The following is a 25,504-nucleotide window of genomic DNA, read 5'->3' as shown; positions in this document are numbered from 1 at the left end:
CTGACCAATGAGATGGAAGCTGTGCAGTCATACCAGCAGCAGCAGCAGCAGCATCAGTGTGTGCTATCTTCGTGTGAGTGAGTGTGTGTGTGTGTGCGTGTGTGTGTGCGTGTCTGTGTAGTGGCTTTAAACAGGGGAATCTGGACACCCTCTCTGAATTGAGTAGGACCTTCTGCAGGCGGGCCGTGCTTTCTGCCCCTCTCAATGTGCTTTTTACCAAATGGAAGCAGAAGTGTTGAACCCCCAGATGATGGCAGACGTCAATGGCAACAACAAAATCACTAACGCGGAGCTGGAGGTGCTAAAGCTTCAGGAATTGGTCCGAAAATTAGAGAAGCAAAACGAACAATTGCGGACACGGGCGAACGCTGTAAACAATTGCTCCATCGGCCCTCGTCTCCAGCCCTCGCTGTCGTGTGTGCATGGGGGCGCAGCCTGTCCGGGGGACCTTTTCTCCACTAAATATGGCATTTCGAGTCCGACACAGTCGCATCCGTGTGCCCCCGGACCCCGGGGCTCAGCGGAGGAGCCGTTCGCCTATTTCCAGCCGAGCTCGGTGTCTCCGGACGCCGCTGGGGAGGACAGCAGCGCCGCTGGAGCCACAACTGTTTTGGATGAGGTTGATGTTTTGGACCTCAACACCGTGCTCCCTGTCGGAGAGCCTGATAGCTGGTAACTCCTCTGCTTATATCCACTGTGCACCACTCTGTTGCAGTATGTGTTTGTGAATTTACAATAGAAACCCGCGTCCTTTGTGTTTTAATGACCAAGCAGATGCTTCACAGGCCACAAGACTGTAACGAGCCACAGTTTTGAGACATCATGTGTAATAGGACCCTGGCAGCCATCCTCTTATTGATCCCATTATCGATTCCTCTGCGAGAAGAGGAGACTCGTAGACACTGGTAAACAGGGTGACTTTTTGCAGGAGGAGAAAGAACAAAACCAGATCTGACACAAGCTTTGGGCATCCCAGAATGCACCGTGTCTGCAGCATAGGTATGAGTTGAGAGTAAGACAGCACTGGGATGAAATTAGAAACAGTGACCCCCTTCAGCTTGTGATCAAACAGCTCGGCTTTGTGAGCAGTGTGCAGCCCCAGGCTGAACTACTTTGAAATGCTGTATCTGCTGACTTAGGGAGCTCACACACTGACATGCTGACTGCTGAACCGTTTGCAGCTTTATGTATCTGATGTGATGATGTGGAAAAATGTAGCACACAGCTGAAGGCAGCACTGATGGGATCCAGCGCACATCCAGTGTGTCGGTATATCCTCAGTCCATTTCACATAACTAACTGATCCGCCAAGTCAGTGTAACACAATGGCCTGGTTACTGAATAACAGCTCAGTTCTGCTTGGTTCATAGTCTTCTACTTCGACACAGAGGTGACACATCATTTTTTACAATGCAGTTTAGTCTGTTATTGGGAACCTGTCACTCCAGTGTAGCATCGTCACACACGTCTATGTATTTGGTTGAAATGAAGATCCAGTTTCCAGGTTCTTTCAGTTTTTGTCTGGCTCAAGTATCTAGCAATGTCTTTTGATTATTTCTCAATTCATCCATTCATCATTTGGTGTATAAAATCCAAAACCCCAAAGATTTTCATTTCATTATCATATATGACAAAGAAAAGCAGTAAATTTCAGAAGCTGAAACCATGAGAATAGTTGGCATTTTTGCTTGAAATCTGACTGAAATGACTGATCGATTATCCTTATAGTTGCTGATTAATCTCATGTTGATAGTCTAATGTATTAACTGACTAATTGAGTTTCTACCTGCCGCAGTGAGAAGAGATAATATCCCCAACCCTCCAGTAGCAGTTTTACTCTCATCCTATACATCACTGTGGTGAATGAATCTGTCACCACTTGGATTTTTATGTTACACTGCTGGTTTCATGGTTCATGTTGTTTCCAATAAACTGGTGATTGCTCTTTGTGGAAATTTTGAACTTTATTGGCATTTGGATTTCATGGCAATCACTCCCTTTACACAGCTAACGGGTTTACCTTTGCTATAAACAGGCTTTACCTTACTGGGCCGTGCATCTGAGAAATACTGCCACTGTAAAACTCAACCCTCAAGATCTCTTGCTACTATTTTACGTGGACACAGATTGTTCTGCCAATAAAATACAGCGGCCTCCAGCTTGTTTCACTTCAGTTCTCACTGTAAATTCATTGTGCTATACTGTGCTATAAAAGTGAAAGGTGGCAGGACTAAACTGTGGGTTCTGCTTTGTTATCCAGGCTCTATGTGAGTCCCAAAGCCAAGCTGCAGGGTGAGAGTGTCCTCAGTCCTCTCCAGTGGTGCAGGCAGGTACTGGACCACCCTGGGCCTGAGGTGGAGCTGGCCAAGATGACCCTGTGTCACAGACTGGACCAAGGTACAGTGTACTTAGCAGTCAGATTAACAGCCTTCATCTGCAGCCACATCTGGACATCTGTCTCTCTGGCTTGCTGACATGTGATTATAAGCTGTGACACACTTCACCCACAAAATGTCTCCACGTGCAGCAGGATTTCAGCTACAGTTTCTGAGCCGTGGGAGCATTTCACTTCACACAGCTCAGTCGTTTTGAACCATTTGACCGTTTAACTCACTCTCTCTAAATTTATGGGCTTTAAAGTACTTCAGCCAACTTCCCACAGTGATTATTTCTGTTCTAGTGGAGCTGGATTGACTCCCATTTTTACACATTTCACTATCGCCAGAGAACAATTAAGATCCGTTTAAGGGATTTGCTATTGTGCAGATATATATAAAAAAAAAAAAAAAACAGCTCCATTTTGAGGAACTCATGCTGTGCTGTTGGGTGGCATTACTGTGTTAAGTGGGAAACAGTGTAGAGGAGTGTAGAGATGATTATAAAACTCTGAAAGTATCACCATTATTACACAACACCATCAACATGTGGTTTATACTGTATGTACATATACACACATCTTCGATTTATTAAAGGAATGTTAAAAAAGCACAATTCAAAAGTGAAAAAAAATCCACTTTGAATTGTCTTTATTGAAATATAACTCATCAGCTGTAACACAGTGTGCCGATCCGTCTCCTGACACCTGAATGAAAACATCTACCTATATCCTACAGTATATTAGTCACAGCACAAAGGTGGCACCCCATGTAAAGCTTGGTGAGCAACCAATATTACAATGACCTCTCTTTAGGAATTTTACATGCACACTCGTGTCCTGGATTTGAGTCTTGTCCTGGTTTTGATTATATTTAGAATACACTGGAACATTTGCACAGAACATTGTGAAACCTGGCTATTCAGCTGAATATATGATTATGACATTATCCGGGTTGCTGATGGTCTGTGGTGTTGCCGTCTTTGACTCATCCACATCCGACTGTCCAATTTGTCATTTCTGTAGCGACTGTGTCATTTCAGCAGCTGAAGACGAACCCACTTGGGGTTTTGGCTAGATTTTGCATTTGATCTACGGTAATGGAGGGCAAGACTGAAGATACAGTTTATCAGCTTATTATTACCACTGTCAAACTTTTAGTCATGAAATCATTAATCATCATATTATCACATTTTTGTTTTTCTGATGAAAAACTACATAACTCAAGTTGAGGTTGCACCTGCACTCATGGTCGACCTGGATACGTCATTTACATGCTGTAATTTCCTGTGTTTCTAAGCATAGTGGGTTTTCTGCAGCAAGGATATGATGTATATATGCACTAAAACATAACCAGGATACTAGAAAACACCCTTTATAATCAGGATACTAGTGTGCTACGAAATGATTTTTGCTGCTGGACCCAGTTTTAGATTTGGTGCTTCACTCTTTCTACACTCCTGCAAAAGGATATGGTTGCCATAGAAACCATGCTTACATTAACTGGGTTTTTGAGGCAGATTTGCCCAGCACTCGGCTGCTCAAAACAGCCTCTTCTACCATCAAAGCACATACTGTTGCACACGTCGGTGAATACTGCGTGCATGCATGTCTGCGCTTTGATTTTAAAATTTTAAAAGAGTTTTCGAAGATCTCTTATGTATTTGCAGGCCTGTTGTGTCCACTCTGTGATTCAATTCTGCATATTAGTTGTTGTTTGTTTGGATGTTCGTTAGTGTGTGTACGGTTCAAGGTCCCCTTCTTTCTCTAAAGCTGTATTCAGTGAAGGTTGGCTCTCCTCCTATGGGTCATGAATACATCCTTGTCCCTGAGCTCCAGTGGCTGTTGTTTGTGTAACTTGCTGTGAATGCTAGTTTTATCCAGTAGTGTTTGAGCCTAATTGTGTCAGGAATGCCAAATGCTCCACTCTGTCAGGTGTGTGCCACTCAGACTACCGATCAGTGGGGGTGAACTCAATGTTTACACTTTGAAGACACATTATCTCAACTCAGTCATGTCATTCCAAGGCTAATCTATTCACTGCTAATCAGCATGAGCTAGTAAAAAAAGAACACCACCACTTTCTGATACAGCATATTTCAATAGTTTATAAGTCGTAACTAATTCCTTTAATTGTCATTTAATAAGACAATATTTGAGCTGATAGAAAAAGCCTAGCAACCGAAAATCAATGGGTTGTCAAGCTTTCCTTATGTGGTTGATACTACTGATCTATAAATTCAATTAATTATGTTGTTAATTAATTATCTTTTAACCATGATAAGTTACACCTTATAGACCTGATATAGATATAGGTATAGATATGTTATGATGTTGTTTCATGAAATTTATACAAATCAAATTTAAGCGGTATAAATGTAACCTTTGAACCCCAAAGTAGTCCATAGTAGATCTAATTCTGATTTTGGGAATGAGATGTAGCCTACATGCAAAATCCCTGCTTATCCCAAGTCCCCCCCCCCCCCGAAAAATCTGTAGTTTAGCCCAATAAGCCGCAGTGATAAGCTAAACCTCGTCTTACTGTATCAGCCTCTTCTGTCTGAGCCATGACCCAATCATTTAAAACATCAATACTGATCTGTAAAAAGCAGATTAGCATTTGGCTGGAGCGAGTTCAAATATAATCAATGTACTGTATGCGTGCATGTGTATGTGTATGAGAGTGTCTTGTGTAGTAAAGCAATCAGACTAACTTGTCCTTCACTAAAATCTTGTGTCTAGCTAAGCGGTGGCGAGGAGTCTCCTCCGTCCGTCCATACAGCTGCATAGAAGGGCTCTCCACCCTCAGCTGCCCCGTCCTGCCTTACACTAAATCTGCTGCACTAACCGAGTCCCCAGGTAACACAAACACACCACACATGTGTGTAACTCATGCTGATGACAAAAGAGTCACAGTAACTTCTGATGGGCTTCTAAGGATCATTTGTAGATGTAAGGGTTTGAGTATTTATCCAATGCAGCTACATACTTATGGCCTAATCACTGAACTCACACTGATCTTTTCAGTGGCCTAACTGGGGTGACTGGTCTATTTTTATCATGTATCAAAGAGCAGCAATTAAAATAAGACTACTATTTCATCTGTGCAGGAGGGAAAATGCTGCTGATCTTGGCATTGTTGTGGTGCTGCAGTGATTAATTGAGTTAATCAACTGAGAAGTTGACAAAAAACTATGACTATTTCATTATGACAGATTGATCATTTAATCAAACACTTTTACCGGTATCTTTTATTATGTTTCTTATAATCTTATTTGTAGCCATAATAACCGTGTGGCTCTAGGCATGGCAGTGTCAGTCCATTGCTTGGTTTGCCACTTTGGTCCAGACTAAAATATCTCAAAAATGATTTGATTTACTGCCATGAAATTTCATCGAGAGATTCATGGTCCCAAGAGGATGAATCCTAATGAAATGGGTGATCCCCTGATTTTTCCCTCTTATGCAGATGACCCTGTGAAATATCTTAACATCTATCAGATGGATTGGCACAAAGATGAATCCAATTTCCTTTTTCCTTTAGTCTTGTCATGAGGTGGACGTCACTTGCGTTGAGTTAAATGCCTCAATGACTATTGGATGGGTTGGCATAAAATCTTGCACAGACATTCATGTCCCCCTCAGGATGAATTATAATAGCTGTGATCTTTTGACTTTTTATCTAGCACCACAGTCAGGTCAAAATTGAAATTTGTCCAATACTTAAATTAGCACCACTTGCTTGCAAATCTATTGGGGTTTCCCATCAACCTGAGCTGTACTTTGTGCTAATCACCAAATATTAACATGCTAACAGGCTAAATTGAGATAGTGAATATGGTAAACATTATATCTGCTCACCATCAGCATGTTTGCATTGTCATTGTGAGTATATTATTATGCTGATGTTAGCTTCTCCACATTCACAAAGTTACACACAGTCATACCTTGACACTGCCCAATACAACCACAGCCTGATCTGTTGAACAGCACTGCTTTTTCATTTTCCCCATCTAGTTTGATCCTGCCAGCGTGGGGAGTCAAGCACACATTTCTAACCTTCAGGCCATTCCTGCCCTTGTTCCAAAATCTAACACCATAACAGAAATGTTCACAGAAATGTGCAAATGAAGGCTAATTAGCTAACATTTAAAGTCTGTGAAACTGCAGGCACAACAATCATTGCTCAAATTCAAACCAGCTCTCTCCCTGAATCTCATACCCCTTTGCCCCATTTTCACATCCGATGTAAAAAGGAGATGGGTCCAAAAGCATCTTTTGCTTCCAAAATACTTTGGGAGCTCAATGTGTAAACATAACCCAGATTCTTAAACAACCTGTTACTTGCAGTTTACAGTCAGATTACAGAAATTTGCAGGGAAGAGATTATAAGGTCATGCTCTGGGACAGATGGAGACAAGCAAGCTCAAACTCCACCAGGAAAAAAAAATCCTTCTGCTCGTTCATCCATATTTCATATGAACACAGTTGTCAGTGAGTGCAGGTTGAGTTTTGAGTTTTGAATGAGTGGTGTGTGAATCTTCTCTCTCTTCTGCCGTGTTTCTCACCTTTCAAGCCCCGTTGCCGTCATCTGGTCAGTCTTTTCTCCAGCCAAGTCTCCCACTCAGGGCCAGCTGCAGCCTCAGTGACAGAGCGCCCACCTTCCTATCAAACTCCACTCTCCACAGTAAGACCCCACTGACAACCTATCTTCTCTGCTCTGTCATTCATTTCTGCAGTTTCATCTGGTGTCAGTCACCATCCACCTGTGAAGTATATAAACACATAAACATCCCATCTGTTAAGGAAATCGTCTTCTCTGTGTGTTGTATCACATATGCACGTTGATAACATCACAGCAGTTGCCCCTGTTTGTTCTTGGCTGTGGAAACTAAAACATCAGAGTGATATACATGTGTCTCTCCTGTGTGTATTTTTTAGACGTGGGTCGCCGGCATGCAGCCATCAGCCCCCAGTCTTCCCTGGACAGCGAGGTGGGCGTGTCAGAGCTCGAGGATGACTCCATCACTATGAGCTACAAACTACAGGACATGACAGATGTGGAGGTCATGGCACGACTTCAGGAGGAGAGTGAGTGGACTATCTAAATGTCTTGTAGGCATTAGAGGGGGTAGAGGAAAAAAAAAATACTCTTCATGAAAAAGCACCTGAAGTTTGAAGTAAATACATCAACATGCAAATACTCCTCTACCTTCTATACACTAAATGTCTATGGTTTTTTTTGTGTTGCTTTTACATTTTGTCTTTCACAATGCTGTTTGTCTGTTTGCTCTATCTATATAATAAAACACCGATGCACAGCCGTCTGAAGAGAATGATTTGGAATACTCTGTTACATTGCTGATGGACCACTAAAACTAAGACAAATGTTTGACCTTTGAACAGCTGAACTTGAGCAGACAGTAAAATCTTGTTAAATTATGCAGAATATTTCAGGGGAAAAAAAAACTTCCCTGTATCAGTCTGGTCTACTGATTCAGTAACTGAATAATGGATGAGGAGTGCCCCATATGGGTCCATGGGGTTCAGGCTGGTGTTTTCCACTGATAAAAACAATGAACTGTCACCTTGTAGGCCTCCGACAGGACTATGCCTCTACCTCAGCCACAGCCACGGCCACAGCCAGCCGTCGCAGCTCCAGCTTCTCCTTACACTCCCTGAGGCGCAGTGAGATGGATCTGGAGGAGGAGGATGAGGAGGACGAGGGGTACGACCAGCTCCCTCCCCCCCAGCCTCGGCTGTTCCGCACAGGGTCTATGCAGAGGGGCAGCCTGCCCCACTCTCACACCTTCTCTAGTATCAGAGACTGCAGACGCAGCTCGACCACCCCTCAGTTTTCACTCAGTGGACTCTCCCAGTACTCTGGACCCTCCAGCCTGACCACAGAAACACACACAGCATACAGGAATAGCACAGGTGAGTGACTAATGAATTCCTTGTCCACTTGCAACTGTAAGATCACTGAATATCCTCCAAAATTACAATTTTACGACACCATCTGAATTTTTTTCTGTGAAATAAAGATGAATGCCCCAATTCAGACTGAAAGCATCTTGACAGAATAACCCACATTTGTCCCTAAATTCTGTCCAGACGATTTCTCTATTTGCCAAGACGGATTTAAAGAGTGCTCTTGGTTACAGGATTTTAAAAGCATCCCAAGTTCGGGTCAGTGTACTCTGTCCCATCAGTTGCATGACTGATGTTGTAGTTTCAGACAAATTTGACTGTCATAGTGAGGAGCAAATCTGAAAATGTTTTACCCCATTAGGACAATTTCACATGCTGTGTATTTTCACAATTCTTAGAATATTTTGACATTTTGGGAAATAAACTTATTTCTTTCTTGCTGTGAGTTAGATGAGAATATAACACTCAGAGAAAGTCTTTACAGCCAGCTGCTGGTTAGCATAGCTTAGCACAATGGCTGGAACCAGAGGAAAAAGCTAGTCTGGCTTGATCCAAAGGAAACAAAAACCCCTTACCAGCACATGTAAAGCTCACTCATCAACACGTTATATATTGTTTGTCCAATTCATCCAAAAAACAACAAAAAAGAAAAAGACAAGTTATGGTTTTATAGGAGGTTATGTGCAGAATTAATCCTTGACTAGAAACAGTGACTTCCATATGTCCCAAAATATCAAACTATTCCATTGCTATTTGAAATGCAAGTCAAAATTTTCCAAAGCTTCAAATGAAGTCAACACCTGCAAAACCTGATCTGGTTTGTTGATTTGGTTGCATAGACAAACTACGGAGAAGCATGCCAAACCTGATTCGAGCTCCCAGCATGCCCAGTGTTCCCAGTATTCCATGTCTGGCTTCCTCCATCAACCCACCCTCCCACGGCCCCTCCTCCTTACCAACGATATCCTCCCTCCGGAGCAGCCAGAGCTTTGACTCATCCAGTGGGCTCGCACGACTCCAGTCCTCCAGTAAGACTCTGTTCCTCGTGTCTATGAATAAATCAGCCATTCAGGGCTCATTTTTATTCATGAGATAATATATAGCGCTGTTTTTTTTTTTGAAGGCATGGCAATTTGAAATGCAGTAATTGCAATACTGTCACTGATGTTAAGAGTTACTTTCATCTAACTGTTCTCTTGCTGTGTTTCAGTTCCATCCCCAGGCCAGCTCACTCAGCGAGTACAGAGCGTGGCGAACTTCCCCATCACTCCCCGGCACCCATTAAAAGCCACAGCCTATGTGAGCCCCACAGTGCAGCAGGGCCCTTCCTCCACCTCTCTGTCCACCTCTGCCAGTCTACACTCTATCCCAAGCAGCGTCGCACTGCCTCAGCCCCTGAAACCCAGCAGCAGTTCGGTGCCACAGCCCCTAAAAGCCAGCACCAACCAGCCGACTGCCCTCCGCAGCTCCCTTCCTCGCCCCGCCTCCTTTATAGGAACAAGTGGAGTTCCACGTGCAAGCAAAATTACCCCACCCACACGCAGGTAAGAGCAGATACACCGACTCAGTGAGTTTAACTGGGAGCTCATCCTCATACATACTCATACACATCGAGGTCTGTTTACAGGTCTTGGGTTGTATCACTACCTATGTGAAGCTCAAAGTCTAATAAACTGCCTTAAGTGATGCAACATGAGTCAGAAGACCACAAATTTGAAAATTAAATTGAAAAGCAGGTGTGGAGTTAAAAGGAAGAAGCTTACCACACCTCTGTAGCCTGTTGCATTTTGGGTAATGTAGGGGTTTTGAAAAGGAATCATGGAATTAAAAAAAAGACAATATTTCTGGTTCTGCTGAATCAATTTTGATATTTTGTTTTTTTACTGTCCATTGTATGTGCTGCAGTGTTAGAGAAGTGCATCGCTAAATTGGCAGAGGGCTCTTTTCTCAGTCTGTACTGCAAAACTTGGGAGCATGCGTTTTGAAACTGGATTTGGAGCTGTGCCCCAGATCCATTCTACATACTCATTTTAAGCAGGTTTTGAGAATGTAGCCGGCTGAAACTCGAAAAAGAACCGTGACAAAATAAACTATACTTGAAACTATGTCTCCTAAAAAACCCTTGATTTTTGCTTTTTGTGAAAAACATCATGCAGTGGTATTCTAAAGTGGCAAACTGGCTGACGTTTAACATGCCTGTTTCTGTATCATTTCCTGTTATTATAAAAGGGTTAAATACATTAATTTTTTTTGTATACCGATTGCAAAAACAGTATACTATGAAGATTAATATGCAGTACATTCTGTATTATTAGTTGATTAATCGATTAGTTGATTGAAAAACAAAACATTTGATTGTTTCAGGTTGTCAAATGTAAGAATTTGCTGCTGTTCTCGGTCTTATCTTGTAATACATTTAATGTATTGGGATTTTGGGACATTGTTGTTGTTTTCTGATGTTTTATTGACCAAACATATAATTGATTGATCAATTAATTGTTCGATAATGAAAATAACTGTTAGTTGCAGCCATACGCTGTATGCAATATGGAAACATTTACACTGGTTGTCCAGAGTGAGGTGCTATCGTTAAAGGTTAGACTTTGAAAGGCAAGTCAAACCAGCTTCTTTGTGATACTTGAAAGGATGGCACATTATTTTATTTGACTTTATTAAGGACATATATTTAAGTTGACTTGTTTCTTTCCATCTTCAGTTTGCTGACTCCCCCAAAGAGCCTGGCTGCCCTGAGTGCCCTGAGGGATGGCAGCTGGAAAGATGGCTGCTACTGAACCCAAACAAACAGAAGTTCAAGAGGTGCACAGGGTAACGCCGCGTGGGACCCAACTGATTTCAAATTTTGCTGTCAGGGGTTCCGAGTCTTGGGCTGTGACCCAAGAGAGAGTGACTGTTAACATTTCTAAAAAGCACTACTCTTTAGTGAAGGACTAAGTAGACACCGAGAACAGTATGGGTCCAGCAGGCTGGATCTTTACCTTACTACCTGCTGAAACACACACTGACACACTATGAAACAACCTGGCAATATTCTGATAATCAGTTGTTAAATGTGAACTGGTTCTTCTTTGATATGTGTCTTTTGTTTTTGTCATTGTGGATAGTTAAGGATAAGTTCATGCAACACAATGATCATTTCTCTCCAGTTGAAACCTTAGAAAAAATAGCCCATGCTTTTGTACATGCTTTAAATGATTTCATCTGACTAATTTTACAATTCTTAATTTTTGTCAGACTGTGGTGTCAGATGTGAAGTTGAACCTGAAGTTGGGATTTTGTTACATCCTGTGCCTGTTAAAAAGCAGTGTAATTCATGTCAGTTATATTTATTGGCTGGACCTCGCAGCACTTTTAATCAGAATTATTATTAACGCATTAAAATAAATGATCAGCTTTGTTTCTTCAGTAAAGTATGACATTTGTGTAAGTGTACATGTTTTACCCTTCGGCTAGTTTCTGTTCATTATTGTTTACATGACAGCTGAGATTTTTAATGTTCTTTGATAAACATAATCGCTGCAATGATATTGCACATAGAGCCCTGATGCTTTTTATGGATGACAAGAATTTAAAGGGAAGGTGAATTTTTAAAGTGAATAAAAGCCTTTCAAAATATTTTTGCATTTTCCCAGTCTGTCTTATATAATATAGTTTTTTTTTTTTAATTTGGATTAAAGTAACAAATCATGGACATTGAAAGGGAAATTATGAAAATGTGCTAATAATCAACTGCAGGTAGCAGTGTTACTCCACTGTGCCCAGAAGGTGTATTTGTTCATAACGATTGCCATTTTAAGAATGTTTTGCTGTAAATGTGCAAAAATAAGTGATAATTTTGACTTGACACAGTCTGTGTTTTGAGAAACTGGTGACCGACTTCTCTGAACACAGTCCAACTAGTCCAGGAGACACAATGCTCAACTGAAAACACCATTTTATTATTTATCTGCATTTTTATCTTCTAATGCAACAGATATTAAGCAACACAAATCATCTCTACACCATGAAAATATATAATTCCATACTAAAGACTCATTACTGATAGGGCATTTCCTCCACTCCTTAAAAATGTTTGGAAGGTACCGATTTCTCTAAAATGTAATGGTGAAGACTTCACTCCAGTTTTGGAGGTGGTTGGTTTGACCTGACAGTTTTTAGCTTCACACGGGAGCCTGGAGCTAAAGTGATTAATGTTTAACAGGTCAGTATGTTGATGTTGAATCTCCCCAGTAACAGTCAGACCACGCTCATTATTGGAATACTGTACTTTAGGGTAAGTGAATAAAATCTCTGCCTGCTATTTGGAACTTTGGGCCATAAGTGTATGTTTAATTTTTTTCACAAAATTATTAAATGTGGTTTATGAAAACAGGTACTTAGAGTGTGACTTGTACTGCTGATCTTTTGGAATTTGAGATAATGCCCAACAAAGCACAAGAGGTTTGTGTAATCTGTTTTCATTTTCACTTCCATGTATTTTAAACATATTTCATGGACAGTCTTTGACACCTTTATCGAAGGTAATGAATCATTTTTGAATCCCTTTATCTTTAGGGGTTTTTCTATGTTATTTTGGTTTCTTTTTTAGGATGCTGTAATTAACCTAAAGACACTGCAGGAGATTTCCACTCAGCTTGGCTTTGAGTGGACTGTTTTGGCTTATGAGCTTGACTTCAACAGAACTGAGATCGGCCGGTTCCACACCAGATCTACAGAGAAGAGTGTCCAGGCCAGAACCATGTTGGAAAGCTGGTACACTGTGTGTGTGCATGTGTGTGTGACTTGTTGCAGCAAGATTTAGTCACTGTCAGTGTGCATAATAATACAACATCATGCATACAGGGTTGTTTCCTGAATTAACACCTGATTAGTAACATAAGAGCTTATGCAAGGGGACATTTTTCCCATCATTCTGTGCAATACTTGCACCAGTTTTTACCTTTAACACCAACAAGAATTGATCATTTGAAACCACTGAATTCTTTAAAGATTCTTTAAAGAAGGACTTTTCATATTAAAAAATTTCTAAGCCTATGACTTTGCGGCCTCCTACACATGCCTTCACTCTGACACAACTCCATTGCATTGTATTTATGACTGACTCTCTCCTGTTTCCCTTCCTTGGTTCACAGGTATGAGAGGTCATGGGACAAGCCCAACAAGACCAAGCTGCTGCAAGATGGACTGGAGCGAGCAGGCAGGCGCGACCTGGCTGAAAGGCTGCGCTGCCTCCACTGGGGCCACCAGAAGCTGAGCCGCAGGGTGGAGCTGCCCTCCGCCTTCCCCTTCCTCATCACAGTGCACAAGACCATCCACAACCAAGACGCACTACGCAGGATCAACGACCTCAACCGTAGATACACTTGAGACCAGGTGAAAATGCAAAAAAACAGCTGTGTCTGCACCCAAAGTTCTGACTGTACAAGCAATATGGAACATGTATATCGTCATGCAATTTTTATTTGTCTTGTAAGAGATTAAAGCTTTGCAATAAAGATGAAAAGTTCATTTCTAGGACACATCTTGAATTCCTGTTATTCAATTAAAATGACATTGTTTTGACCAAGTAACAGAACAGAAAAAAAACTATTCAATCTACAGTGATAAATAAATATCTGAGAAGCTGCAACCAGGAAATGTTTGACATATTTTTGCACGATACATGACAGAAATGATTATATTCATTATCAAGGTCTAGTTGAATAACCACTTAAGCACGGTTTCTGAAAGTAGTAGACACATAGAGGTATCAGCTAGGTTTAAAAAAATCCACATTACAGAATCTGAATCAACTTTATTGGTGAAGTATGTTGGAAAATAATATGGATTACAGGATCTATCAGTGTACTTACAAAGTGCCATTACCATATATACAAAAAGATATATAGTAAAACATGAAAATATGCTAAAAGTAGTGTAGGCACGCACTGTAATGCAAAGAACACTGGAATAATGTATGTATGGCTAATGTAATAACTTAGGCAAGTAGTTTATGTGCATCTTTTGATGAACATACACATATGAATAGATACACAAACATCAGACAATAAAGGAATATTATATATATGCTATTGTACAATGTACATATTAAACTGTAATTTGTAAGTGCAGTGAAGTTTTTGATTTCTGTCATCACATGGATGATTGTTTATTAGTTTTATGGCTAGTGTTTGGTTTTTTAGAGTATTAAACAAATTTTGTTATGAAAATCTTATAAGAAGCCTATTCCAATAGTCATTAGGCATTAAAATGACACATTACAGTTTTACAGTGTTGTTATGTCCGGGACTATTTCTAGACTGGGAGCAGTAACTTCCCGGGGCCACTCTCTTTACAGGAGCCTGGAGCTTCATGACAGTGAGTTTTAGAATAAATGAATTAATTTATGAAATCTTTATTATTGTGTCATGCAACATAAATTATTATGTGTCAGGACCATAGCGTTGCATATACATTTCTAAACAACAAGGAAAGTCCATACATGAAAAAAAACAAAAAAAACTTAAACATCTTTCACAATCAAGTCATCAGACCATCACTGTCTACCACAGAATTGATAATCATTGCTAATATGATGAATTACACAGAACTGTAGAAATGGTGATAAATACTAAATAATCCCTCTTGCCTTCTCTTCCAGGCTTTTGAGACAAAATTACCAACCATTAAACAACCAGTTCAGTTTTCGATCATCTGTCCACCAGAATATTTCAAGGTTTTGCTGAGTCTTTTAAATCATCATAATTTGTACACACACAATAATAGTAATGATAATAAATTTAAAGTCAGACTATTTGAATACATTTAAATACATCATGTACTTTCAAAATTGAAAGTTAGAAAATAAAATGTGTTTTTTAAATCAAATAATGCAATTTTAACATTTGCTAGATCCCTGCACTGATTCATCGACGACAACCAAACTTAGATTGACCTAGTTACACAAACCAATCAGAGACGTGAAATCTCTTAGCAAGGTTGTATGAACGAGCAGCGGAAACCAGGCAAGCTTGCCTTCAAAATAAGAGATTACACTTTCTTCATTTTGCGTTAATAAGACTAATTTGACTTGTAGAGAGTGCTAAACGTGCAGACTGAAATCAAAAACCCTTCAATGACCTATTGCATTAAAGACAGATTGAAACAAAGAGGAATCCGTTTAGCACTTGTGCGTGACATTGTGCTTTATTTTCGCAATTCCTCCCGGAAAATGTAGCTCCAACCTTGGCTGTGTTGACACTGTTGTTTTATTTTAAGAGACTGCTACACTTAAAGCAGATAACAGCGCTGAAAAAAATCACAGAAAATTGACAGCACTGTCACAGCGACTCTCGGGGTGTAATTTGTGGACTACCCCAGCTTTGACCGGGACATTATGACCAGGTGGACATAAAGGACTGTCGGATTTCAGACACACAGCGGAGCGCTCAGCTGTGAAGTAGCTGCTGGTGTGTTTTTCCGCACCATATGTTTGATGTTCATTTGCAGACGCGTGTGTCATTATCCTTGCGAGCATGTTATTTGAAGCCGTCGCCGACGTGAAGTAGCGAAATCGCCCACCGAAGTTGCAGCAATGGCTTCGGCGCTGAGTTGCTTCAGTGGCCCCGAGGTGCTGGAGGACGTGAATCACGCTCGGGGTCTGATGAGCGAGCTGAAGTTGCTGTACGACTGTCGGCTGCTCGGAGATGTTACCATCGGGGTTGAGCGTGAAGAGGAGTCACTGGAGCTCAGTGGCCGGTCGACCAAAGGTGACATCGACCGACATTTCCTGTGCAGCCGCAACGTCCTCGCCGCCGCCAGTCCTTACTTCAAGAGCATGTTCACCGGGGGGTTGAACGAGAGCATGCAGGAAAGAGTGGTCATACGCGGGGTGGACGCCGAGTCCATGTCGGTCATCATCGACTACTGCTACACAGGCAGGGTGACCATCACGGAGGGCAACGTGCAGAGGCTGTACGCGGCGGCCAACATGCTCCAGCTCGAGTATATTAGGAAGGCTTGCTCCAGCTTCATGACGAGGAGGCTGGACCTCTCCAACTGTGTGGGGATACTCAAATTTGCAGACACCTATGACAACCCTGAGCTGAAGGAGAATGCACAAGCTTTCATAGCTAGGAACTTCAGCCAGGTGTGCAATGGAGGGGAGCTTTGTGAGCTGGATTTGATGCAGTTAAAGGAGTTGTTGTCTCTGGACACTTTGGATGTGGACTGTGAAAGGAAGGTATGTTCCGCTGCTTTGCAGTGGATCGAGGCTAATGAACCACAGAAAAGGGAGGATGCGTTACAGGCACTTAAATGTGTACGCTGGAACTTGTTCACTGAGAAGGACAAGTGTTACCTGGAGAGCCTCATGGCAAGGCCTTTGATCGAGAAATACCTTGCAACTTTCTTCAACAGGTCCACAGAGGACAGCTGTGGGATGCCTGCAACGCAGGATGTACCAAAACACAGAATAGGCGTAAGTGCAAAAGAAATGATTCTGTTCTTCGGCCTTCCCAACGACAACATAATGTGCTGTGACCCATACTCAGAGGACCTCTATTTCATGGCTCCTCCTTTAGAAGACCTCAGCAGTCAGGATTACAAACGTTCCACCATGGAGTCCTTAATCGCCTGTGCCACACCTGAAAACAACCTGTACCTAGCCTCCCACCTTTCTAAACACTTCTGGCTTTATAACCCTGTGCTTAACAGCTGGCAGGAGTTGGCAGAGAGGCCACTGGGAAGGATACACTCTGGGATGGGCTACCTCAACGGCCATGTGTACCTCTTGGGAGGAAGAAATCCAGTGACGGACGCCAGACTGAAGGAGGTCGAGTGCTACAGCGTCCAGAGGAACCAATGGACATTTGTGGCTCCTCTGCCTCACTCTTTGGGGAAAATGCAGGTGGTGGCGTTAAACGACCACCTGTATGTGGTAAATAAAAGGAGAATGCTTTGCTACGATCCCAAAAGGAACCGCTGGCGCCACTGTGGGTCACTGAGAAGAGACAAGCTTCACAAGGCCTGCGTATTTCAGGATCAGATCATCTGTGTGTGTGATACCCCTGTGGTGAAAGCCTACAGTCCCACCAGAGGGGAATGGAAGAGGTTGGGCGATATTCCTATTGACAGTCGGGCTCTTAATTACCAGGTGATCCAGCACAACAACAAGCTGATCCTCCTCACTCAGACTTTGCTGCAGCACAACAAAAACAGGGTCCTCATCCATGAGTACGACCCAGCCAGGGACACCTGGAAGAACGTCATGGCAGTGTATGTGTCCACCCTGGGGCCCGTGTGCGTTTCAACACGTGTGTACCCAGCATGCCTGGGCTCTGCTCACAGCTTCTCTACAGAGGAGGACGATGACAGTGGCTCCAGTGCCGACTGGGACTTTGATGGGTTGACAGATGCTGACTCTGACTCTGGCAGCTCTAGCTCTTTCTCAGATGAGAACTGGTAGTGAAATTTGTTACTGTGTCAAAGAAAAGGTTTAACTTATTTATAATTTAATGGATTTCTACAGGGTTCTGTCTGCGGGGAGAGGTCACAGATCCAGATTTAATTCAGTATTAAAAAAAAATCAGTCAATGAGAGTAGAAGCACCCAGCCATTTAGAAGTGGAAATCTTCACATTTTTTTTATTTTATATCTAAATATATCCAAGTCTGGCTAATGACCATTCAGAGGAGGGAGGGAATGAAGCAGAGCTGTTGTCAGTGTTTCCTTTCAGTCTTTGTCCTCATGGCTGAGAGTCGAGGCCTTTGTGCTTCAATGTCAAGTATCATGTCCTGCCAGCAGGGAGGACAGTATGATGCCTGGTGGAGCCTTGCAGACTGAGTTTACACAATAACTTCAAACAGATACATCATGGTGAAGGCTCTAGGTTCATAAATTAGCACATTAATAAATACCGCTGAATGAAGTGTCCTCCAGAGATGTAGTATTACACTTCCATAAAATTAGGAGAACCTACAAGAGGCAGATTAACAAAGAAAGGGTCAAAATCGAAGCAGCAGCAGTGGGATCCTGCACTTACCATAATGCAGTGGTTTCCAAAACGAGCCTTCGCAGAGCAGATCCGCAAGTTCACAGAAATAATGAAATTGAACAATGAAAGGAAGTGAAATTGAACTAAAGCTCAACATATTTTAACTTGTCAAACACAGGTGTTACTTATGAGATAATTAACTTCTGCATTGCACTGCAATAACTGCTGGAACTGAGCCACCGTTAATGTTTTTAGTTCCACCTGTGCTCTTCCTGCTACGACAAGTCAAAAATGTCTGGTGTGAAAAGATCTGAGAGCGATCTGATGCTACCAAGACTAATTCAGGAGGAGAAATGACAAGTACAAGATCAACAGACTTTGACAGGCTGGAAAAAGAACAACTAGTGGTGTTCATCAAGCGAATCCAGGCTACCAAGGCATGCACCTTGCCTTCACTATAGCAGGGAAGCCTTGTGTCTTTTTTGTGTAAAATTACATGACAAAAAAAAATCGGGAGTCATTGCCATAATGCAACATAATTGTATCTTTCATTAGATATTTTGTGCTTGGCTAACGCCCACATTTTTCACATTTGTAGTTTGGGAAGCACGCTGTCTGTTTAAAAATTTGTGCACTCCAAACTGAAGCTGATATGCCCAGGTGATGTCACCTGTGAAATTTTTTTTTTAGACTTGACAAAACTCTTCCAGAGCTACAAAAGACATTATATGTGAAACTGTTTGCACACGCTGAGTAGTACTCTCCATGAAAAGTAAATTAACATGTTTATGTTAAATCTGTGGCAGGCCCCTTTAACGCTTTAAGACTTAGTGTATGTGTTATATAAAGACAAGTTTGTGACAGAAATATTGAGCTTGAATACAGGAGCACACCTGCTTATAATCAGTGTAAAATCATGACTGGGATTTTTGGGACGTCAGGCAGCTCAAGTGCCTCATGTTAATGACAGAACTGGTCATTTACAGGGCTTTAAAATTTGCTGTCCTTTTTATTTTGTTGATGCACATCAAGATGTCGCACACAGCCAGTGTTGTGAAAACTACTGTATGAAATGTAGAAGCCAATGTACTGTACACTCACTCAGGTTTAGGCTTAAGTAAAAGCCTGTATGCCATGATTGATATTTTTTTGAGGTGTAGTGAAATTAGGTAGCTTTGGCGACAAATGATAAATTTTATTAAATTTATTTGAAACTATTCTGTTATATTTGTGTGTATGTGTTTTTGTATCTGATTTATTTTTAACTTAACATTTATGTTACAATCAAAATTCGTAAAGTGTTAAATTGTTTGTTCCTGATGATGATTTGTTTTAGCTGGAGGACATTTTATCTGCATGAATGCAACATTTGCAAAGCCACAGCCCTCACCAACCACCCCGTACACTCAGTTACCAGTTTATAATTTGTGTTGAAACCCATTGAGGTGTTTATTTGTCTTATTGATATGAATGTTGTTAAAATATTACAACACCTCCTACTATAATGGATTTTACCACAAACTACAGCCTCCAAGATGTCAAAGTTCAGTCAACACCTCTAAAAAGGGGTTTAAACAAACACTGAAAATGTATAACCTTAATGAAGATGGGGTTTATTACAGGGCTGTTGTATGAGACTGTGTTAGTTTTAGCTAAGTATACCTAACAAACTGGTAAATGACTGTACTTCTCGCCATTGTGTCTGTATGATGGATAGTTGAAGTGTTATTATATTTTTGAATGTGTGTGAGGGGGGAGGGTTCATTGGCTATGGTAACATGTGGTCTTGGTTGTAAAGCTGTTTTAGTGTATGTGTCAAATAAATATCTGTGTCTGATGCAGAGGAGCATTTGCTTGTGTATTTTTGTTTTTTTCCCCAAACTTTATGGCCACAACATGTTGAAACTGAAGGATATAGATAAGAGATGATACTGTGTACATATCTTTCCATATATTTAATTCTCATTGTTGGATATCACTTGGGTTGCTATTGTAGGCTGTGCAAATATGTATGAGGTCAATATATTGTGCTGTTAGAGGTTGAGTATACATAATGTACTGTTTGGTTGGTTGTTGATTAATGTGTCTCAGTAATTTCATGACATGTCATGTAAATGGCCAGACAAGAAAATAAAACCTGATTAATTTATAATCAGTGGTAAGCAAGTATATTTTCTCAAGTGGGCCAACTGTTCTTCAGTACAATTTTGAGATACTTGTTTTTACATATTTTACTTGAGTGCTTCCATTTTATGCCACTTTATAGTTGTACTTCACTACATTTCAGAGGCGAATATTACACTTTTTACTCTACCATATTTACTTAAGTTACAAGTTCCTTTACAGATTCAGATTAATAACTCAACATATAATCAACAAATAAATGGTAAGGTATAAGATAATATTTTTGTGATCAGCTGCTCATTCATCACTCTTGCAATTGTGCAGCTCTGCTCTGATTGGTCCAGCCTGAGAGTAGTTTGACTCTCAATCATTCAGATCTTGCTTCAAGATTTTATCAATGCCCATCGGGAAATTCATAAACTACACAGCAGTGGCCTATATAAAATTACTTCTACCTTTGCCAGCTGCAACATTAAAGTGATATACACATTCATACAATTCAATAATTATAATCAAATAATTCAATACATTATATGTAATAATATACATTACATTCTGAAATGGCTATTCTACATACATGAGTACTTATGATACTTTAAGTATATTTTAGTGTGTATATTTTGATTAATTATGCAGCCTACTTAAGTAGGATTTTGAATGCAGGACTGGTAATACTTGTACCTAACGCAGTATTTCCACACTGTGGTAGTGCCACTTTAACTTAACTAAAATATCTGAATGTATCTTTCACTGCTGTTCATAATGAATAAAAATATAATATTAAGTATTAGAAATGAATGAAATAAAAGCTAAATAAATATAGTAAATAAATATAAACTGCAGGTTATAAGGAAAAGAAGAAGACAATTAATTTGTTCTAAGGAGTGTTAAGGACCCATTACTTATTCATTGCTGGCAAACTCACTCAGGAAAAAGAAGGAAAGAGATTTTGAGACCAAAATAAATATTTCATATAAGAATTACTCAATGAAAACCAAACAACAACATACTGTGGGGAAATATAGCTAAAGTAGTGAATAACGTTTGACAGTGTCTCAGCTGTGAAACAGACAGGTCAACTCGAGACGTCTATTTGTGGTCTCACATTCTCGCGATATTTCGGCGCCGTCCACCTCCAGACTGCGAGATGATGAGCGATGGCAATAGAAAACAAACCTGGGGTAGAATTTGACACAATTTTCAGCCGAAATGACTCTCTAGAGCTCTCTTCGCACCGCGATTATGACACTGTCCAAGCACGTATTTTTAAGATAATAGTAATAGGAGATTCAAATGTGGGAAAGACGTGTTTGACTTACAGATTCTGCGGGGGCACTTTCCTGAAAAACCCGGAGGCAACGATCGGGGTTGATTTCAGAGAGAGGACGCTGGAGCTCGATGGGGAGAGTATCAAGGTGAGATGAGCCACAAACACACACACACCTACAGTTATCACACATACCTAATGCTCCTGCTAAATTAACACAGCCATCTGTCAGAGCTAAGGTTCATAAGTGGACACAGAGGAGAGCCTGACCTGGATCAAACACTGGTGATGGCACCATGTCAAAACATTAATTTGAAAGAGATAGGGCTTACTGGTCTGGTAGGTTGAATGTCCTACCATCTACAAGAAACAAAAATCACTTTATAGTAGACATTATAACCCTGCGATAAAAGGTAAACATCAAAAGTGGAAGAAGAATACATCTCTGTGAACTTTTTACAGTACCAGTAAGATTTAACCTTTCAATCTGCAAGTCAGACAAACTGCTCCCTAATTTCCCCACAGTATTTTTATATGGATAAAGAGAGAGAGGAGAAGCATACCATGGGAGGGTTTCTAAAACAATGAGACTTGGTGTGATGACAAAAGAATCTAATTTGACATTTAAGTGATTTATGGCATCAGCCACTATTTATTTCTAAGTTGTGGACCATAAACGAGGCTCGACAAGGCCTGTCGACCTTTTTCATGGTGGACTTAGCATAGGAGCAGGAGCACAGGTGAAACTAATTTCTTTGACAATAGCTCAGTTCCATCGTAAGCCAGCATGGAAAATACCAGGACCTGGAAACTATAGCTCACCTAAATGCAATGCGGTTGTTAAATATTATCTTTGGCTTTCCTGTTTATTACCAGGCAAAATCCCTTGTGTGAAAAGGGTCTTTGTCAGTCCTGCGCTCCCAAAAGGCCTTTTTCAAAGCAGGCATTTTGACCTGTCACAGGTGGAATTGATAACATTAACGGTGGCTCTCTTGTTTGAGCAAGCACAAACAACACCACAACCCTGAAGCTGAAACAGCTAAATGGAGACTCGCCTTCGTCAATTTACTTATCTACACCTGTGCTTTTCTTGCCTCGACACTGTGACTTCTGTGAAAAATGCTTGTCCGTCTGCCTTTCAGCACTCACATTTATTTAAAAAAATAAAACATTAATTTGAACCTAAATTTGGCTTATTTTACCGCATCATCTTGTCATACACACTGAGCTACTTTGTGACAGGTGATATTCTATAATTTTCTTATTGTCACTAAATCCCTTGAAATACCAAAACCAACAAAGGATTGGTCCTGCTGACAGATATTGTTTGTGTATAGCTTATTCTTCTTTGCCATAGGCCTTGAATGTTGTCGAAAAACTAAGATCACATCAGTGAGCCACACTGTTGCATTGGGTATTCCTTCATTACTATACAAGCTAGTGTATTTTGAGTCAACCCCACATAAAAAAAACACAATGTCCTGGAGTTTATTTAGCTTTTAGCTCTAATAATGAGCTCTGATTATTTAGCTTTTTTTAAAAATGAGACTTTATCTGTGACCAGTTCTTAAATATGTAGATGTTCAGGAGCAAATGGGCTTTGAGCTGAGAAACAAAACAGTCAGAAAGGATTGAGACATGCATTGATTGAGAGATGGAATGATTGGTTGTAGTTTTTTCTTAGGATTGGTTGACAATAAGAAAACTATAGAAAAACAACACTTTTTGTTTGTTTCTGTCATACCAGTTGCAGATCTGGGACACAGCAGGCCAGGAGCGCTTCAGGAAGAGCATGGTGGAGCACTACTACCGTAGCGTCCATGCCGTCATCTTTGTGTACGACGTGACCAGCCTCTCCTCCTTCGAGAGCATCCCTGAGTGGATTGAGGAGTGCAGCCGTCACTCTGTGGGGCCCCTGGTCCCTCGCATCATGGTAGGAAACAAGTGTGATCTGAGGGACCGCCGGGAGGTCCCCGCGTCAACTGCCCAGTGTCTTGCCGACAGCTACAACTTCCCATTGTTTGAGACTTCAGCCAAAGACCCCGCTGAGAAGGAACATGTTGATGCTATCTTTCTGACTATAGCTTATAGGCTGAAGAGTCACAAACCTCTGAGACTGAAGCAGCTGAGTGAGAGCAGTGTAAGGCATTTGTGGAACCAGAGAGAACAGGAAGCAGCAGCTTGTCAATGCTGAGGTCACCTCCATCCTGTATGGATGTATACAGAGCATGAGCGAAGGCCACCACAGCCTTTAGAAACAATAATGGTGCTGAAGAAAGCAGTGTTGAACCAAGCTTCCAAACACTGAGACTGAATTCAGAAAGGCCTCTTATGATAAAAGGATAGAAATGACAGACGCTTGCTATGATTTTACACTTTCCCCTGCTTACTATAAGGCACAGGTAGTGACAGTATGGGTTATAGTGTATATATAAGTTTGCACAATATTAAATCAACATTTCAGTGAAACGCATGAATGGATATGGAGTTATGACAAGTACTTGTAGCTCAAACTGCACTTAAAATCACTTTAACTCAAAAAACAGTATTGCAGAGTGCATTTTAGTAACTAGACAAATTATATGCAATCAGCCACAGCATTATAACTTATCTACAGAATTCGACAGTGAATTAAGGGGAAAATAGGTTTTACATTTCAGAGTGCATAAAGGGACCAATAAGGTAAATTAACTGTGAAGAAAACTGTGCAATCATTTTCTTTAGCAAATGTTTTAAAGTGATATTTCAGTTCTTAAATAAGTATGACTGCAGCATGAGTTTTGATGCTGTTATTGAATGTGAATGTGTATTTCACACTATGAACATAACCAGCTTTATGTCAGCCCATTCGCCATGACAGTTCTCTGTCAAGAGCTCAGTCAAACCAAGAACACTAATGACAAGACGTAGCTGTCTTTAGGGACAAAATACAAATCCACATAGTTCACTTGAAATGCATGAGTGAACTCAGCAGTTCTTGAAATTCATGTTATGCCATATTTATGGTGTGAGGGGGAAAATAATCACATCTGACTGATACTTTTGTTGCATGTGAGAAATAATGCAAACACTCTCCAACAGTATGGGAATTTGTGACAATGTAAAGCTGCAAATCAATAAAAGTGCTTATATCCCTACAATTTTAATTTTTGAGGTGTCTGGTGTTTTGTTTGTATGTTTGGTTTGATGAGTGTACTGTGCATTGCTCATTCAGACAGCACACTGCATTTTCTAATGTATTCTTTTCTGTGATGTAATGGAAAACAAGTTATTGCTTGTCTATGTACAGAACCCAGCTGCTGTGATTCATTGCCCTTGCAAAGAGCTGAGCATTAACACACTTATTATCTTATTTATATTTAGAACTGATTGCATGTTTCAGTTTTGTTGACAGATTTGACACACCATGGATTTTTATGTAGACACTGACATTTTTGCACCTAAAAATGTATTTTAATTAATTGATTATTATTATTATTGTTATTATTATTAGTGAAGCATTTGAATTATTTTGATAAACTAACTGGCATTATGCTTATAAATACTTGCCACTAATTAATTATAAATACATATAATATTGGTCATTCTATTAGATTTATTGGATAATACCTGATAAACTTTAGCCTCATCCTAGTTTGCAATATCTTAATGTTGGCAAAATATTCTCCCTACAAAGGCCATTTATTAACTTGTTCTGGAGCTTTCGATCATATCACTTGGTCTTGTTCACTTGTCATGAAATCGTAGATGTTCAAATTTTCCATTTCTCTGAGCACTTGAGGAGTCTCTCATCTATGCCGGTAATAATTGTAATGTT

General features: G+C 40.6%; 4 protein-coding genes across 4 annotated transcripts; all 4 read left to right on the top strand.

Moving 5' to 3' along the window:
* The first annotated feature begins 2 nt into the window (after positions 1–2).
* slain1a (SLAIN motif family, member 1a) lies at positions 3–11,938 on the top strand. Its single transcript, XM_071478901.1, has 9 exons — positions 3–672; positions 2,261–2,397; positions 5,117–5,233; positions 6,951–7,061; positions 7,316–7,465; positions 7,970–8,311; positions 9,145–9,333; positions 9,516–9,849; positions 11,022–11,938. Exons 1-9 carry the CDS (start codon positions 221–223, stop codon positions 11,095–11,097), a joined length of 1,908 nt encoding a protein of 635 aa, XP_071335002.1. The 5' UTR covers positions 3–220; the 3' UTR covers positions 11,098–11,938.
* A 139-nt stretch (positions 11,939–12,077) lies between these two features.
* Positions 12,078–15,489, top strand: LOC139621949 (p53-induced death domain-containing protein 1). Its single transcript, XM_071478946.1, has 4 exons — positions 12,078–12,596; positions 12,696–12,763; positions 12,912–13,075; positions 13,456–15,489. The coding sequence occupies exons 2-4, from the start codon at positions 12,743–12,745 to the stop codon at positions 13,688–13,690; spliced, it is 420 nt and encodes a 139-aa protein (XP_071335047.1). The 5' UTR covers positions 12,078–12,596; positions 12,696–12,742; the 3' UTR covers positions 13,691–15,489.
* Positions 15,490–15,569: 80 nt separating this feature from the next.
* kbtbd7 (kelch repeat and BTB (POZ) domain containing 7) lies at positions 15,570–20,145 on the top strand. The gene has a single exon (XM_071478911.1). The coding sequence runs from the start codon at positions 15,897–15,899 to the stop codon at positions 17,766–17,768; it is 1,872 nt and encodes a 623-aa protein (XP_071335012.1). The 5' UTR covers positions 15,570–15,896; the 3' UTR covers positions 17,769–20,145.
* A 1,340-nt stretch (positions 20,146–21,485) lies between these two features.
* On the top strand, positions 21,486–24,833 carry LOC139621845 (ras-related protein Rab-33B). Its single transcript, XM_071478749.1, has 2 exons — positions 21,486–21,835; positions 23,435–24,833. Exons 1-2 carry the CDS (start codon positions 21,578–21,580, stop codon positions 23,879–23,881), a joined length of 705 nt encoding a protein of 234 aa, XP_071334850.1. The 5' UTR covers positions 21,486–21,577; the 3' UTR covers positions 23,882–24,833.
* Positions 24,834–25,504: the final 671 nt, after the last annotated feature.

Source organism: Trachinotus anak, unplaced genomic scaffold (assembly GCF_046630095.1).
Source record: "Trachinotus anak isolate AG129_WGS33_773 ecotype Australia unplaced genomic scaffold, CSIRO_AGI_Tana_v1 ptg000001l, whole genome shotgun sequence".
Lineage (NCBI taxonomy): Eukaryota > Metazoa > Chordata > Actinopteri > Carangiformes > Carangidae > Trachinotus > Trachinotus anak.
This window is presented reverse-complemented; position numbering and strand designations above follow the sequence as displayed.